Source organism: Propithecus coquereli, unplaced genomic scaffold (genome assembly GCF_000956105.1).
Source record: "Propithecus coquereli isolate 6110/MARCELLA unplaced genomic scaffold, Pcoq_1.0 Scaffold12, whole genome shotgun sequence".
NCBI lineage: Eukaryota > Metazoa > Chordata > Mammalia > Primates > Indriidae > Propithecus > Propithecus coquereli.
Genome location: NW_012136080.1, coordinates 7,684,998 through 7,703,350, shown reverse-complemented (window position 1 = coordinate 7,703,350; position 18,353 = coordinate 7,684,998). Strand labels below are relative to the sequence as shown.

Here is an 18,353-nt window from a genome sequence, read left to right as displayed (position 1 = left end):
TGATTGGTGATGTATGCCACCTGGATCTTGGCTCTGCCATTTTCTTCTTACTTGTGTTAAACTTTTAGTTTGTCCCTTGGGGACTAGTTCTTGAAAAATTGCTATTTTTTTAAACTTGTGCATAGATTTTTCAACTTATTCCTTTCTAGTATTCTAAAGTATATTTTCCATATCTTGTTATGCTGCCTTATTTCTGGCTTATTTAGCTTCTAACTTTTATGGGAGATTGATTTGTTATTTGTTGAAATTGAGATGATGGTAAAATATCTAAGTGGTATTTTGTCACACTGAAGAGTTGGAACAATATGAAAGGTGCACAAGAAAGTTGTCATTGTTAGGGTTACATATTTTGGAGTCACTGGTATTATTGAAAATCAGAGGTATTTTTTAATGGTATGGCTACTCTGAAGGAAAGGGAATATAAAATGCAACAGAGGCCTGAAGCTTGAATCTTAGGAAATTGAATTTTGGGGACAGGAAAAGAGGGGCCGGAAAAAGAGTGAGAATAAACCACTTAAGTTAATATCATGGATTGCAACAGAAGAGAAGAGTTTAAGAAAGGAACCCCTAGGCCTCTCTCAAATGCAGTAAAACCAAGAAGCATGAGAACCTACTAATGGTGTTGGGACACTCTTATAAACAGGTGCCTTCTGGTGAAATGCAGTTGATACATCTTCCCTGGAGGGCTTTTTGACAATATGTGTCACAAGCCTTTATGATGTACATATCCTAATAAAATAACTATGAATAAACTCAGAGATTTAGTTTTAAGACTGTTCAGATTGGCTTTCTTTATAATAGAAAAAAGCACTAGAAGCAAATTAAAGGCTCAGCAATAGGGGTGAAATTGGATAAATAAGCGATAGTGCAGTTATGAACTGATGTGAAAATAAAGTTTTTGATATGAAAGATTTTGATAATTGTGTTTTAAAAAAGAAGGTTTAAGAAGAGCATATAGGGTTTCTATTTTTGGAATCATACCCCAAAGAAATGTTACTATTTAACCTCTCTGCCATCTGGCTGAAAAGTTCCATTTTCAGGGCCTATCTTTATTTGACCCCACTCATACCTTGTTCTTTGAGAAAAACCTTACCCATAAGGCATTTGTTGAAGATAATCTGCACCATTTGCTTAACATTGCAGCTCTCTGAGGTGGCATTACTATTAATAGTTGGGGCCAACAAAAAGCTATCAGAAAGCTTAAAAGGAAGAACTGAGTAATGAGATGTCCATAGGGGCCTTTGAAAGGTTTTGATGTATTCATGGATATTTATAAGGCCACATGTATGTACAGGGTTGCTCACATGCCCAGAAAAGAACTGAAAAGGCCAAATTCTTACCTCTGGGTGACTTTGAGACTCTGCACAAGCAATAAATGAAGGCTAAAGCAGAGTTGTAAAATGCTTGATGGAGCGTTGGTGTGCCACAACACAAACAAAACTTTCAGCAAAAGGCTGGAACACTTAATAATTTAAGTCATTGAAGGAAATGTCTGTCCAGTTATTAGATGACCACTAAACTAAATGAACAGAGACTTCAGTGGCCGCTCATAACAAAGTATACAGATTTTGTAGAATTCATCCAGGAAAATCATTAAACAAACAAATAGAACAACTCTGAAATCTTATTTCCAAAGTTGACACATTATATTAATTTTGAATGTATAGTTTTAAATGAAAAGTTACGTGTCAGGCAAAGAAACAGGACAGGATGTCCTCTATATAGGGAAAAAGGCAGTCAGTGGAAACTGTATCTCAGTAATCCCAGACATTGGGCTCACTAGACATAGACTCTAAATCAGGTATTAAAAATATGTTCAAAGAACTAAAAGACACCATGTCTAAAGAATTAAAGTATGAGAACAATGTTTCACCAAACAGACAATATCAATAAAGAAATAGAAATAATAAATACAAATTCTGGAGTTAAGAAGTATAATAACTGTAGTAAAATAAATTATCTGGAGAGGCTCAACAGCAGATTTCAACAGACAAGGAAAAAAGAATTTGAAGGTAGATAATTGGCATTATTTAGTCAGAGGTTCAAAAAGAAAAGAATAAAGAATGAACAGAGCCTGGAGTCTCAAGAGACCTGTGGAGCACCCTCAGCCATTCCAGCATAAGCATGATAATAGTCCCAGAGAGAGAGGAAAGAGAAAAGGGGGCAGAAAGAATATTCAAAGAAATATTGGCCGTCCACCCCCAAATTTGATGGAAAACATTTATCTGCACACCTAAGAGTTCAGTGAACTCCACGTCGGATAAAATCAAAGGAGCCACAATTGGACACATCATAAGCAAACTTTTGAAAGACAAAGAGAGATTCTTGAAAGCAGTGATAGAAAAGTGACTCATCAGATACAAGGGATCTTCAATAAAATTAACAGCTGATTTTTAAAATCAAAAATAATAAGAGTCTGGCAGTCAGCGGGATGACATTTAACATGTTGAAAGGAGACTGTCAGCCAATAATTCTATATCCAATATAATTGTCCTTCAGAAACAAAGGAGAAGTTAAGACATTTCAAGATAAATAAAAACAGGGAATTTCTTCCTAGCAGATTTTCCCTAAAAGAAATACTAAAAGGAATCGTTTATGCTGAAAGGAAAGGACATGAGACAGTAACTTGAATCCATAAGAAGAAATAAAGATCATCAGTAAAGGTAAAAACATAAGTAAATATAAAAGAAAGTACAAATTATTTTTGCTTGTAACTCTTTTAACCTCCTATCCAATTTAAAAAGACTACTGCATAAAGATATAAGACTGTGTCAGTGGGCTTGTAACATAGATATATAATTGGTATGACAGTAGTTGTACAGAGGAAGGAGGAGGGAACAGATAATATTGGAGCAAAGTTTTTGTGTATTATTGAAAATTAAGTTGGTATTAGTTTGATTGTTTTAAGATATATTTCTTAGGGCAACTACTAAAAAATAACATTTAGTAAAACTCAAAACATAAAAACAAAAATTAAAATCATATACTAGAAAATATTTAATGCAAACTAAGGCAGTAATGGAGAAATAGAACAAAAAAAACCCCACGTAAGACACAGAAAACAAAAGCAAAATGTCAGACATGAATTCTGACATTATTGGTAATCATATTAAATGCAATCAAAAGGCAGAGTTGGCAAAAGGAAGGAAAAACATGATCCAACTATGTACTCTGTACAAGAGACATACTTTAAATTCAAAGACAAAAAATAAAAGAATTAAAAAAGATATACCATGCAAATAGTACCTGAAAGACAGGTGGAGTGGCTAATGTCAGATAAAAAATAAACTTTAAGACAAAAATTGCTCCTAGAGTTAAACAAGAACATTTTATAATGATAAAAAGGTTAGTCCATTGGGAAGACATAGCAATTACAAATATACGCACCTAACAACAGAGCCCCAAAATACACTAAGCAAAGACCAACAGAATTGAAGGGAAACAGACAATTCAGTTATAGCAGTGGGAGACTTTCATAGCGTACTTTCATTATGGATGGAACAACTAGGCGTAAGATCATCAAGGAAAGAGAAGACTTGAACAGTGCTACAAACCAACCAGATCTAACAGATATCGATAGAATATTCCAGCCAACAACAGTGGAATATAAATCCTTCTTACGTGTACATGGAATATTTTCCAGACTAAACCATATATTAGTCTGTAAAACAAGCCTCAATAAATATAAAAGGATTGAAAGCGTACAAAGTATGTTTTCTTAGCAAAGTGGAATAAAATTAGTTATCAGTAACAAAGGAAGCTGAGAAATTCATAAATATGTGGAGATTAAATAACATATGCTAAATAACCAGTGGTTCAAAAGGAAATTAGAAAATACTTTGAGATGAATGAAAATGAAAACATAGCATACTAAAACTTCGGGAGTGTAGCTAACTAAAGGAGTATTCAAGGGGAAAATTTATAGCTATAAATATCTATATTAAGAAAAAGGGAAGATCTCAAGTCCATAATTTAATCTTAAACTATAAAAAGAAGAACAAACTTAACCCAAAGCAAGTATTAATAGAAGGAAGGGAATAATAAAGACTAAAGAGGAAATAAATGAAATAGAGAATAGAAAAACAAAAGAAAAAAATCAGCAAATGCAGAAATTGTTTTTTTGTAAAGATCGACAAAATTGGCAAACCTTTCCTACAGTGAACAATAAAAAACAAGAGAGGACTCGAATTACTAAAATCAGGAATGAAAGTGGAGACAATAGTACTGACTTGACAGAAATAAAGAATACCGTGAAGGGAATACTGTGAATAATTGTGTACCAATAAATTAGATAATCTAGATGAAATGGACAAATTCCTAGAAAGACACAGCTACTGAAAATGACTCAAGAAGAAATAGAAAATTTGAATAGACCTGTAATAATAAAGAAATTAGTAATAAAAAAACTTCCCACAAAGAAGAGCCCAGGCTGAGATGGCTTTATGGTAAATTCTACCAAACATTAAAGAATTGCACTAGTCCCTCTTATCTATAAGGAATACATTCTGAGATTCCCAGTGGATGCCTGAAACCTCAGATGGTACCGAACCCTGTATATACTGTGATATACCTATCATAAAGTGTAGTTTATAAGTTAGACAGAATAAGATTAATAATAACTGATAATAAAATAGAACAATTATAACAATATACTGTAATAAAAGTTGTGAATGTGGTGTATTGTCTCTCTCAAAATATCTTACTGTACTGTACTCACCCTTCTTGTGATCAGTTAATCTGATAACTGAGACAGCTACTAAGTGACTAATGGGCAGGTAGTTTATTTGGGGTGGATATGTTGGATAAAGGGATGATTCATGTCCTAGGTGGGAGGGACCAGAAGGTGTGATATTTTATCACATTACTCAGAATGGTGCATAGTTTAAAACTTGAGAATTGTTTGTTTCTGGAATTTTCCATTTAATATTTTCAGAGTATGGTTTATCATAGGTAACTGAAACCATGGAAAGTAAAACCGCAGATAAGAAGGAACTATTGCAACACTGATCCTTCAAAAGAGTCTTCCAAAAAATAGATGAAGGAACACTTCTTAGTTCCTTCTGTGAGGTAGATATTACCATGAAACTGCAATCAGACAAACGTATTACAAGAAAACTACAGATCAATACACAGTTAATATAAGTGTAAAAATCCTCAACAAATATTAGTAAACTGAATCCAGCATATAAAAAGGATTATATACCATGACCAAGTGCATTTTGTCTCAGGAATGCAATATTGATTCAACATATAAAAATCAATTAATGAATATTGCATATTAATAAAATAAAGGGTAAAGACCACATAAAACGAACTCAGCAAATGAAAAGAGCTAATAAAGGCCATCTATGAAAAACCCACAGCTAACGTTGTACTTAGTAGTGAAAGATTGAAAGCCTTCCTCCTAAGATGAGAGGAGCAAGAGAAGAATATCCACTGTTGCCTTCTATTGAACATTGTACTGGAGATTCTAGCCAGGACATTTAGGTAAGGAAAAATTAAAGGCATACAAATTGTAAAGAAAGAAGTAAACTATTTCAGTTGGCAGCCTGCACGATCTGGTATATAGAAAATTAGCCATAATTGAGCACTAATTTAAAAACTTAACGGAACTAGTAAGTTCAACAAAGTTACAGAATAGCTAAAAATCAATTGCATTTCTATCTACTAGCAATGAATAGTCCAAAGAGGAAATTAAGAAAACACCTATTTACAGTAGCATCAAAAAGAACAAAATATTTAGGAATAAATTTAACAAAAGAAAGTACAAGATTTGTATACTAAACAATACAAAGATCATTGAAAGAAATTAAGACAATGGAAAGAAATCCCATGTTCATGGAATGGAATACTTAATAGTGTTAAGATGGTAATCCTTCCCCAACAGGTTTAATGTTGTCCCTGTGAAATGTCTAGTTGGCTTTTTTTTTCTTTTTTTTTTTTTGCATAAATTGACAATCTGATCCTAAAATTGATAAAGAAATGCAGTGGGACTTCATCAATGTTATAAACCTTTGTGCTTCAAAGGACACTATCAAGAAAGTTCAAAGACAACCCACAGAATGGTAGAAATACTTATAAATTATATATCATATAAGATCTATTACCCAGAATAAAGAACTTTTATAACTTGACAATAAAAAGACAAATGATCCTATTAAAAAACAAAGAAATTGAATTGATGTTTCTTCAAATAGGACCAATAAACACATGAAAAGATGCTAAATATTATTGGTCTCTAGGGAGATGCAAATCAGAACCACAGTGAGATACTACTTCATACCCACTAAAATGGCTGTAGTAAAAAAGACAATAACAAGTTTTGGTAAGGATGTGGAGAAATTAGAAGCTTTATTTATACATTGCTGGTGAGAATATAAAATAGTGCAGCAACTTTAAAGAGCAGTTTGGCAGTTTTTCAAAATGATAAAGAGTTACCATATGACCCCATAATTCCACTCCTAAGTATACACCCCAAATAATTGAAAACATGTTCACACAACAATCTGTACACAAATGTTCATAGCAGCATTATTTATAATAGCCAAGAAGTGGAAACGACAATGTCCGTCACTTGGTGAACAGATAAACAAAATGTGGTGAATCCATACCACGGAAAATTATTTAGCCATAAAAAGGAATGAAGTACTGCTGCATGCTACAATGTGGATAAACCTTGAAAGCATTATGCTAAGTGAAAGAAGACAGAGCCAAATCATACCAATCATACATATGGTATGATTCCATTTATATTAAATGTTCAGAATAGGCAAATCCATAGAGACAAACAGTAGATTAATAGTTGCCAGGAGCTGGGGGAAGAAGCATTGGCGAGTGACAGCTAGTGGGTACAGGGCTTCTTTTTGGTATGATGAAAATGTTCTGGAATTAAATAATGGTGATGGTTGCAAAATTTGGTAACTATATTATAAATCCCTTTAAAAGGGTGAATATTGTGGTATTTGAATTTTATCTCAGTATTAAAAGAGAGGATGCAAGAGAACACAAGTATATGTGAGAGATAGAGCATGCTGGCCTTCCCATCTCTGCCCTTGCCTTGTCCCTGACTCTCATTACTCATCTACAATATTGACTAGGCCCCTGTAGGCACTGCATTTGAGACATAAGTCCACACAAAGACTTATACACAAATGTTTATAGCAGCATTATTCATAATAGCCAAAAAGTGGAAATAACGCAAATGTTTATCACCTGATGAGTGGATAAGCAAAATGTGGTATAATCCATACAATGGAATAATATCCAGCTATAAAAAGAAATGAAGTACTGCATACTACAATGTGGAAAAACCTTGACAACAGTATGCTACGTGAAAGAAGCCAAATACAAAAGGCCACATAACGTATGACTGCGTTTATATGAAATGTCCAGAATAGGGAAATTCATAGAAAACAAAGTCAATTGGATGTTGTCAGGGGCTAGGAGAGGGGAAAAGGGGAAGGAAAGCTAATGGTTATGAGGACAGTTTATTTTTGGGTTTCTTAAGAATGAAAAAAATAATCTGGAATTAGATGGCAGCAATCTATACAGAATTCTGTTGATATACTAAAAATCACTGATTTATACACTTTAAAAAGTACTTTATGGTATATGAGAGGTATATGATAATTGTCTCAGTTAAGCTGTTATTAAGAAAAAATGAACTAGAGAGATGATTGATAAATATATAAACGATTCCATATTTATTAAAAACAAATATGAATATGTTATAATATGTATAGAAAACTTTAGAAAGACATATAACAAAATGTTAATAGTGTTTCTGGGTGATACTATAAATATTTTACTATTCTGTGTTTTCTGTATTTTAATAATTTTTGTACATTAATATGTATTAACTTTTATAATGAAATAAATTACAAAAGATAAGTTGATAAATTTGGTGATTAGGGGCTCCTTAGAAGGGTAAAGATGCTACCCTTGGAGGGTAATGATGGAGGGAATTGGGAGAACCCTGTGTAGATTATATGTTGAAGAAGTTTGGTAGTAAATGTAAAGAAGGAGGATAGAAAAGACAGCTTGAGAGGTTAGCATGTGTGTGCGAGAGACTGAATATTATAAAATTTTGCATTTGTGAATGTTAATTTATGATTTATATATTATTTGATCTTTACTGTGGCCCAGTTAGGTAAGTAGGATAATCCTTGTTTTGTAGATGAGTAAACTGAGGCACAGAGCAGGTTAATAACTTGAAAAGACCATACGGGTAGTTGGTTGTAGAACTCTTTAATTCCAAAGCCAGTGCTTTTCCTGCTCTGCCAGGCTGTGTGTAATGAATTATAGAATAACTAAAGCACGTAAGAGTAAGGGTTTAAGGTCTTACAAGAGTAGTTCAAAGAGAATTGGATTAGGACTACAAGTATGGGATTTCTGATTAGAAAAAAGGAGGAACAGTCTTTCTACAGTGGGAGAGACGTGTGTGAAGATGGCCATTTGAAAATATCAGAAGAAAAGGTGATTTTGTACTAGTATTTCTGAAGGGGGATTCTTGATTTTGTTATGAGATCACAGAGATAAAATGGACCTCAAAGTAGTAATTTTGTTTGCTAATAGTCATGTGGATATTGAATATGAGCAATAAGATTATTTCAGAAATAAAATCTTGTATTTTCTTTTGTTTAGATCCATTCTTACATATAGCCGAATTGGAGGACGAGTCAAGACGCTCACATTCTGCCAAGGCTCCCACTATTTAGCCATAGCGTCTGATAATGGTGCTGTCCAGCTTCTTGGAATTGAGGCTTCTAAGCTGCCCAAGTCTCCTAAAATCCATCCTCTACAAAGCAGGTATCTTTTGTCCTTTTTAAAACTTTGCATTTAGTTTAGTGCACTATGGTAACTTAACTCTTCCTCCCACCCTGCAATGTAGTTTGGATCAACTGAGGGCCTCTTACATTGTACTTCTTTTTTAAGCCCGTGAAGTAAATAAAACTGCTTCCAACTCAAAGCTTACATGTGGTTAGTCTCAGAAGATGATGTCTGTATATCTTATTTTCTGCCAGATTGTCAAAAGGTCAGGAGGGCAACTTTGAACTCGTAGCTCATCCTAGTCTGGAATTTGTCCGAATAACCTAATTATCAGTTATATCTTCTGTTTCAACTGCTAAAAGCACAACTCTGTCTGGCTGCTGACTTTGAGAATGTGAAGTGTTCTTTGTTAAATAAAACTCAAACGTTATTAGCATTCTGTCACTTAACGTTAAAATCTCTGAAGTTGATGGGAACAGAGAGAAGAGCTTTTAGACAGATGATTTGCTTATCATTTTAAAACAATAGTGATTGGTTTTATTTAAGAGTTTTTTTCACTTTTTATAAATTGTGGTTGCTTATAGGTTAAACCACATACAAGGTGAGATATTTAAAAAGTAGAATAGTTTTTGACTGACCAGAATGTGTTACACACCTAGTATCTTAAAGACAGAGAAGATATATTATGCTAAGAATCTACAGTCTAGTGGAGAAATAGACAAGTGAACAGACAATTTCAATATAGTGTGGTAACATGCCACTTGTTAAATGAATAGTAGTAGCCCTCTTGAAAGGGAGAGGGAAGACAGCATGTGAGACCAGATGTGAGTTAGCAGCTGAGGCAGGGGGAGGTTGAGAACAGCATGCCAGGCAGAGGTGGACCGCAAAGAAGGCAGAATGAGGAGACTTTTAGTTTAGTGGGTAAGTCATGGCCATTGGGTAGTGTAAGGCAGAAATCGATGTTTGTTGGGTCACCTAGGATTTTTTTGTTTTTGTTGTTTTGTTTTGCATTTAAAATTATGTATTATTTTCAACACATTCACTAAACAGATTTGAGCACTTTTTGTCCAGGGCATATTATATATGGCCTTTAACTAACAGTGAATACCTGCTAAAATCTGTTTCAGCAGAGGATGACTATATAGTAATATATGTACTGAGTTTCATTAAATTAACTATTGGGAAAGTGCACTGTGTGATGACTGAGCCTACAGGCCACACAGACAGACGTGCACGTTCAGTGCATGGTTATCTCAGCCAATAGCACATTTTGCTGTGAATGTTACTGTCTTTAAGCAAATGTTAACTACCTAAATTGGGAGAAATGTGCCAGGATGTTGAGATTTCACTCTGCCTGATAGTTGTGTGCTCCAAAGAAACTTTGCCATAAGTTTTTTGTATGTTTGTTTGATTCAGTCATATCAACTGTTGTCATGGCTCTTAATAATTAGAATTTGTGGAAGGGGTTATTTCACATTTTATTTGGCACTTGGATTTTTCATCATCCCTCTGTGGGCAAATACAGTCAGAATTAGAATGTTTGTAAAAATGATTATTTATCTAAGAAGTCAGCAAACTACAGCCTGCAGTACGGTCCATAAAATAAGAATGATATTTGCATTTTTAAAGGGTTGTAAAAAAATGAAAACTATGTAGCAAAGACATATTTGACTCACAAAGCCAAAAATATTTACTAGCTAATTCTATATAGAAAGTGTTTTCTGACCTCTGATCTAGGAGATAAAACTAAGACAGTCTGTGTGAAAGCATGATATGTACTATAATCAAGGAGGCTGGTCAGTGTGTTTTATAATTTTCTTTTTAGTTTTAAAAATGTCTCAGCTTGAACAAATACTACACTTAGTGGAATAGTACTCTCCAATGTAAAGGAATGAAGTCATGCAACAACATTAATGAATCGTAAATGCATTTTGCTAATGAAAGATGTTAGACCCAAAAGGATATATATTGTGTGTTTCCAATTATATGACATTCTGGAAAACAAAGTTACAGGGAGAAAAACAGATCAGTGGTTGCCATACGTTGAGGGTATAGGTAGAGGTTGAATACAAACAGGCTGCACAAGGTAATTTTTGGTGTGTGGAATGGTTTTGTGTGGTTCTGTAGTAGAAGATACATAGGTTTTGTCATATCCCATTTAACTGTATACCACAGATGTGAATTTTACTGTAGGTAAATAAGAAAAAATCAGCCAGGATATAGGGGGAAAGATGGAATGCAATCTGTGACAAAATGAATCTGTTTTACAAGTGAATTGCATAATCATATTTGAAGGGCATGGAGAATAAAGGAGCCAGCCTAATTAACTTTGGAAAAGTGTTTTAATTGGATACTGCAAGGCTAATGACAGGAGCTGAATTCAAGTACTGTATGCTTGTTGGTTGTTTTTCATAGGGGTTAAACAATTTCAGTTTAACAGTTTCAGGCAGTTGAACAATTTTGAAGCTATTTGTATACTAGGGTTGAACAAATAAGTAAATACATGATAGAGCCAGGTTTCTCACTGTTGGAGAAAGAAGTTACAAATAAGAAAGGGGCAAAGGCTAGAAAGAACTCTGGTAACTAGATAGGAGTTAGAGATCATTAATATGGACTCATGGACCGGGCACTGTGGCTCACGCCTGTAATCCTAGCACAATGGGAGGCTGAGGTGGGAGGATCGTTTGACCTCAGGAGTTCGAGACCAGCCTGAGCAAGAGCGAGACCCTGTCTCTACTAAAAATAGAAAGAGATTAGCTGGATAACTAAAAATATATATAGAAAAAATTAGCCAGGCAGGGTGGCGCATGCCTGTAGTCCCAGCTACTCGGGAGCTGAGGCAGAAGGATCTCTTGAGCCCAGGAGTTTGAGGTTGCTGTGAGCTAGGCTGATGCCACGGCACTCTAGCCCGGGCGCTCAACAGAGTGAGACTCTGTCTCAAAAAAAAAAAAATATGGACTCATGATATTGTATATGCATATGTATAAATATACATATATACACACATACAAATAAATTGATACAGAACTATAGATATATCTGCATGCATGAAGTAGTAGTATGCATAATATATATCTTAGCTCTAGCCACTGAGAGGAACTAGAATCTGGGACACTGCCATAGCAATGAGTACTTCGTGCCTAGATCTTTGTTTCTAAACACCATTCTGCAGTAAAAGGAACTACTACTCGTTGGAGAACTGGTTGATTCTAGGGTGGGGCAGGGAAAATAAAACATTTGCCTGGGGCATCTTGTAGTGCCAAAAAATTAGGAAGTATTAAAAAATAAATACATTGGAAGGGCACAGGAGCCAACTTGAAAGAGTGTCTAATGATCAAAGTTGGAACAACTTGAGCAACAAAATAAATAATGATAATATTGGATTGTAACTCAAAGAGTAAAGTAAATATCTGTAGAGTCCATACTGATATAAATTAGTGAATAAATTAATGGGGAAGAAGTGACAACTTACAGAAGAATTCTAATCAATGTAGAAGGAATGAGGGAGACAAAGTGACCATTAGATCACTCCAGGTGTGCTCCATCAAACAGATGCTAAAATTAGCAAAAATTAAAGCAGAACAGGATTTTTGCATTGCCTCAAAGTATTTCCACCAAATATTGAGTAATTATAAAGGGAAGAAAAATAAGTTTACAGTGGAGAATCATAGCAGACACTACCTTAATCAAATGATTGAGGTTAATATCCAGCAATACAAATTGAGCATTTCTAATCTGAAAATCCAAAATCTGAAATGGTCCAAAATCTGACACCTTTTGAGTACGGACATGATGCCACAAGTGGAAGAGAACACACCTGACCTTATGCAATGGGTTGTAATCAAAACACAGGAAAAAATTTATTTCATGCACAAAAGTATTAAAAATATTGGACAAAGTTACCTTTAGGCTATGTGTATAAGGTGTATATGAAACATAAATGAGTTTCATGTTTAGACTTGGGTCCCATTCCCCAGATATCTCATTATGTATATGCAAATATTCCATAATCTGAAAAAAATCGAAAATTTGAAACACTTCTGGTTCCCAGCATTTCAGATAAGGAATACTCAACCTGTACATACCAATATCAGGTTCTCCCTCAAATGATACACTGAGAAGGGCATGTCTCTTCCCCGGTATCCTCAATAAGGCGTAACCTCAGTGTAATAATGAGAAAATATCAGACAAACCCAAATCGAGGGACATTGTCAAATAACTAATAATCTTCAAAAATATCAAGGTCATGAAAGACAATGAGAGACTGAGGAACAGTGACAGATTGTAAGAAACTTAAGGAGACATGACAACTTAATGCCATGTGGTATCCTGGATTGGATCCTGGAACAGTAAAAGTTTGCTAGTGGGAAAACTGTTAAAATCAGAATATATTATTTATTGTAATTAGTATTGTATCAAGGTTAATTTCTTAGTTTTGATAAATGTTCTATGATTATAGAAGATGTTAACATGAGGGGAAGCTGAGTGAAGAGTATACAGGAACTGTGTACTATTTTTGCAATTCTTCTGTAGATCTAGAATTATTTTTTAAAAAAAGTCTCAGTCTATCATTGTCTTGATGGAGTCATATAGTTTTTATTTCTTTTTTTTTTTTTTTTTTTTGAGACAGAGTCTCACTGTGTTGCCTGGGCTAGAGTGCCGTGGCATCATCCTAGCTCACAGCAACCTCAAACTCCTGGGCTCAAGCGATCCTCCTGCCTCAGCCTCCCGAGGAGCTGGGACTACAGGCATGCGCCACCATGCCCGGCTAATTTTTTCTATATATTTTTAGTTGTCCAATTAATTTCTTTATAATTTTAGTAGAGACGGGGTCTCGCTCTTGCTCAGGCTGGTTTCGAACTCCTGAGCTCAAACAATCCGCCCGCCTCGGCCTCCCAGAGAGCTAGGATTATAGGCTTGAGTTACCACTCCTGGCCAGTTTTTATTTCTTGACCATGGATAGGATATAAATTCATTTTAAGTGGAGACTAGTGCTATGTTTTCAGTGACTAGAAGTGTGTTTGCCTTTTGCTTTATGTATTTCTCTAGAATTCTGGATCAGAGGGAGGACGGCTGTGTCGTAGATATGCATCACTTCAACTCCGGGGCGCAGTCTGTTCTTGCCTATGCTACTGTGAATGGCTCTCTGGTTGGCTGGGACCTCAGGTCTTCAAGCAATGCGTGGACTTTAAAGCATGACTTAAAGTCGGGCCTCATCACTTCCTTTGCTGTGGACATCCACCAGTGCTGGCTCTGCATTGGTAAGCTGACTTGCAAGTCGTTGCGTGGGTTTTGAGTGCCACTAATGTCTGCAGTTGCCATGTTGTGAAAGCTGTTTTCTCCTTTTTCTTCATTGGTAATTTTTTCCCATTTTTTTAAATATAATTATTGTGTTATGATCACTTGAAATTTAATTTTTTTCATTAAAAAACAGGTTTGAAAGGGTGAAATCAGTATCCCAAGGTGCATAAAACAATTTCCTCTTTGTCCTTGTTTAAAATGAGCCTCTTTATTTTATAATTATTATAGTGATCACATTTGCTGGCATTCTTATTCTGCCAGGGAAGCAGCAGGCTTGATTCAAGGGTAAAACCATTTGTGTTTGGGTAGACACAGTTTTACATTACGATAACTTTAGGCAAGTTACTTAACTCCTCTGAGTCTCAGTATCCTCATCTTCAAGGGCTGCTTTGAAGATTTAATGAGGTAAAAGCATCTATCACAGTGCCTGGTATTGGGAGAAGAGCTAAGCAACTGTTTTCTACTTTATTGTGTCCCTACCCCCTTTTCCTCAGAGACTGAAGATGTACCAAGTGATCTTGCTTGCTTCTTTGCTGTTTTTTTTTTAATCGATTTTTTATAAAGTGTTTAATTTGATGAGTTCTGAAAAATATATATTTAATACAATAGTGTGACCCCTACCACAATTAGAATAAGAACATTTTCATCACCTCCAAATATTTTCCCATGCCCCTTTGCATTTGGTGCCCTCCTCCCAGCCCCTAATAAGCCACTCATGTGATTTCTGTTCCTACAGTTTTGCCTTTTCCAGAATGTCATATAAATGGAATTGTATAGTATGTGGCCTTATTTCATAAGCATGAGGCTTTTGTGATTTCCATATGGTTGTATGTATGAGGAGTTTCTATTCATTTATTGTTGAATAATACTCCATTTTATGGATAGATAACAATTTGTGCATCTGTCCTCCAGGTGATGGATAGTTGATTTATTTCTAGTTTTTGGCTTTTCTGCATAAACCTGTAAACATTTGCAAATAGTCTTTGGAAGGACATATATTTCCACTTATTTCAAGTATATTATATACATCCAAGAATGGGATTGCTGATTTTTTTTAATTATATTTTTAATTGACAAATAACAATAGTATATATTTATGGGATACAATGTGATGTTTTGATATATTTTAATTGTGGAATGATTTAATTAAACTAATTAATAGATCCATCACCTCACATACTTATTTGTAGTAAAGACATTTAAAATCTACTTTTTAAGCAATTTTGCAGTTCACAGTGTATTAGGATAGTCGCCATTCTGTGTAATAGGTCACTAAAGCTTATCCCTCCTAACTGAAACTTTGCATGCTTTGATCAACATCTCCCCTTTCGCATCTGCTTCTTCCCCCTTCCCTTTGTTTTAAGTTTTACCTCCTTTGCCTCATAGTGCTTTGAACCTGACCCTTGGGAAGCTACCACATCTTATTTTTTTCCAGTTGGCACTTTTATTTAAAGGAATTATAATCTTCTGTGCTTGAATTTAGGTTTTCTAGATTCTCTAACTTATATTTGTTACATCATTAAGTATATGCCCTTTCCTTTATTATTTTTATATAGTTTATATGGAATGCATATTTTTGCCTTTTTTGTGAATAAACTGCACAGGTACAGGAAGATGAAATACAAGGCTTAGAATAGTAGATATTATACACCTAACAAATTAGAAAATGACAACGTGCCTCTCCAGGTACCCTGATCAGCTTTGCAGAGGGCAGCCAGTGCCGCCTGTGGCTATTTGAGTCATTTTCCTGGAGTAGAGCAGGGTGACAAACAGAGGGACCCAACTGCCCATTTTATCCCCTTTTAACTCCCCCTTCAATGGGATTGGAAATGAGTCCAAGAAGGTGCTCTGTCCCTTTGTCATGACCAGCTGCTCAGTGTTGGAACAGGCATTATTCTTTTGGGAAGAGGAGGGTGTTCTCTCTCTCTCAGGTTTAAGTTGTCATGGGCAGGTGTACAGGCACTCACTCCAGTTTCTGTTGTGATTGGACAGCCATTCCTGTCTCCAGAATGTTTTGGAGAAAAGGGCCCATGGAAATGATTGACACCTGATAATAGTTACAAAGCTCCTGCTACATGGGGATTGGTAAAGTGATCATTAAATGCCAGTAAAACATCTCTGGTTATTTAAGGCAGTCTGAACATTTTGACTTACCAAGTTCAGTTTATATCTTTTCAAAAACTTCTGTTTTAGGGAGTGCCTTTGGCAGTTAATAGCAGTATCAGTAATTAATGAATTATTCATTTTCAATTTACACTAGAGTAGCATTTTGATAAGCACTTTATATCTCTGTTATTTATCAACTAAAGGTGCTGTTTGAAACTAGGGAGACAGCTTCATGAGAACAAAGCCTTTTTCTATGTGACTAAGGCAGTTTTAAACTAAATTCATACAAAGCTAATGCTATTTACCATTCATATAAATGCAGCCTGCTGTGCTTTGATCATTAGCTAGTAATCTTTCTGTGCTTTTTTCTTTAAGGTACAAGCAGTGGTACCATGGCTTGTTGGGACATGAGGTTCCAGTTGCCAATTTCAAGTCACTGTCATCCTTCCAGGGCTCGAATCAGGCGCCTCTCAATGCACCCTCTGTATCAGTCCTGGGTGATTGCAGGTAAAATGGAGGGCTGGTTTTCATGTGTTGGGGAATTTTCTTGGAAAGTATATATTACCCTGCTGCCAAGACTCAATGTTTTGAGTTTTAATTTTACATATGAACCAAATGCTTGATTCTGTTCTGATCATGGAAGTTCCCACCACTAGTATCTGTCATCTCATATTTATTATATTCAAAAATGATCTCATTAGTCACCACCACCATCCTCCATTCTTAATTGTCCACCACTATCTCTTATTCTATTTCTTTTCTTTTTCCTGTGTTCTTTATTTTTGTTAAAGCTGCCACCATCTTCCTCAACATATGAGTTAGAAACCTTGACTCATCCTTCTTAGTTGCCATTTCTTGTTGATCTGTTTCTGTTATGTTTTTCACATGTTTCCCTTCCCTACCTCATGGGCACTCAAACTTTCTCATATGGATTTTTGGGTGAGACACTTGGGCAGGTCTTTGAAATGGATTTTCCGTATCTGTAAAATGTGGTTAAAAATACTTACCTTGTAGAGCTGTAAAGATTTGAGATAAAATATGTAAAGCCCATAACCTGGCACACAATTAATGATCGACAGATAATAGCTCTTGTTATTCTTATGTTTATTCCTTGGTCCTCTTGCCTCTAGGCTCTTTGTGGTCCCTTCTCAGACACGTAGCCCATCTCATACACTCCTGCTGTCAGACTCACCATGTTGCCAAGTTCCACGGCCATTATTGAGCCCTCTTGTTATTTGACTTATCATTTGGTCAGTTGATCATTTCCATCTTTTCCGCATACTTACCTGGTTTCAAGGACATTTCTCTTGGTTCTCCTACTTCTTGGTCTGCTGGTTCCTTCTCATCTTCCCAACTTTTAAATTGTGGCCTGCCTCAAGGCTCAGTCTCAGTCTTAACCTCTTCTCCTACACTGGCTCCCTGTGTGATTCATGCAGTCCCGTGCTTTAACCACCAGATTTATTCATATTTTTATATCTGTCTACTTAAAATCTCCCCGAAGATCTCTAACAGCCATTGCAAACTCTGTATGTCCAAACTGAACACTTGATTTTGTCTCTGCTGAGTGCCTCCACTGCTACCTCCTACCTTGAGACAAACCTGCTCTCCCTATGGTATTCCATCAGTAAATGGCAGCTCTTTTCTGCTAGGTGCTCAGGCAGAAGCCTGGTGTTGACCTTTTTCTCATTCTACTTCCAGTCCATTAGCTAATCCTATAAATTCTATTTTAAAATATATCCAGAATTTGATCACTCTTTACTGCTTTCATCGCTGCCTACCTGATCCAGACCACTGTAACCTCTTGCCCCCATTAATGCAATGTCCCCACTTCTGCCTGCATCTCTTGAGACTGTTTTTTCTTATGCTCAGTACTTTCCACTGGCTTCTAATTCCAGGTAACAGCCAAACACCTTACAATGGTCCAAAAGGCTTTATGGGATCTGCCTTCTTGCCACCTCTCCAACCTTCTTTATCAGTTAGGATTCTAACAGGAAACAGTAGCACACCCAAGGTGGGATAATTTAAAGGTACCATTTACAAAGATTTGGGTATAGGGGTATCACAAAAGATAGCACAGTAATATAGGACTAGTAACAGCAGAGTAGCAGTAGAAGGCACGAGGGGAGTGTCTGGTTACTGAATTTGGAAAGAAGTTGAATAGAGAAGGCTGCCTTGAG

At 35.6% G+C, this 18,353-nt stretch overlaps 1 protein-coding gene across 1 annotated transcript in view; it reads left to right on the top strand.

The window, feature by feature from the left end:
* The window catches only part of PIK3R4 (phosphoinositide-3-kinase, regulatory subunit 4), a 67,992-nt gene that overhangs the window by 45,356 nt on the left and 4,283 nt on the right, over window positions 1–18,353 (top strand). Inside the window, exons 15-17 of the mRNA XM_012664546.1 lie at window positions 8,644–8,808; window positions 13,819–14,030; window positions 16,552–16,683. Of these exons, the coding sequence (XP_012520000.1) occupies window positions 8,644–8,808; window positions 13,819–14,030; window positions 16,552–16,683 (509 nt within the window). The remainder of the gene's footprint in view (window positions 1–8,643; window positions 8,809–13,818; window positions 14,031–16,551; window positions 16,684–18,353) is intronic.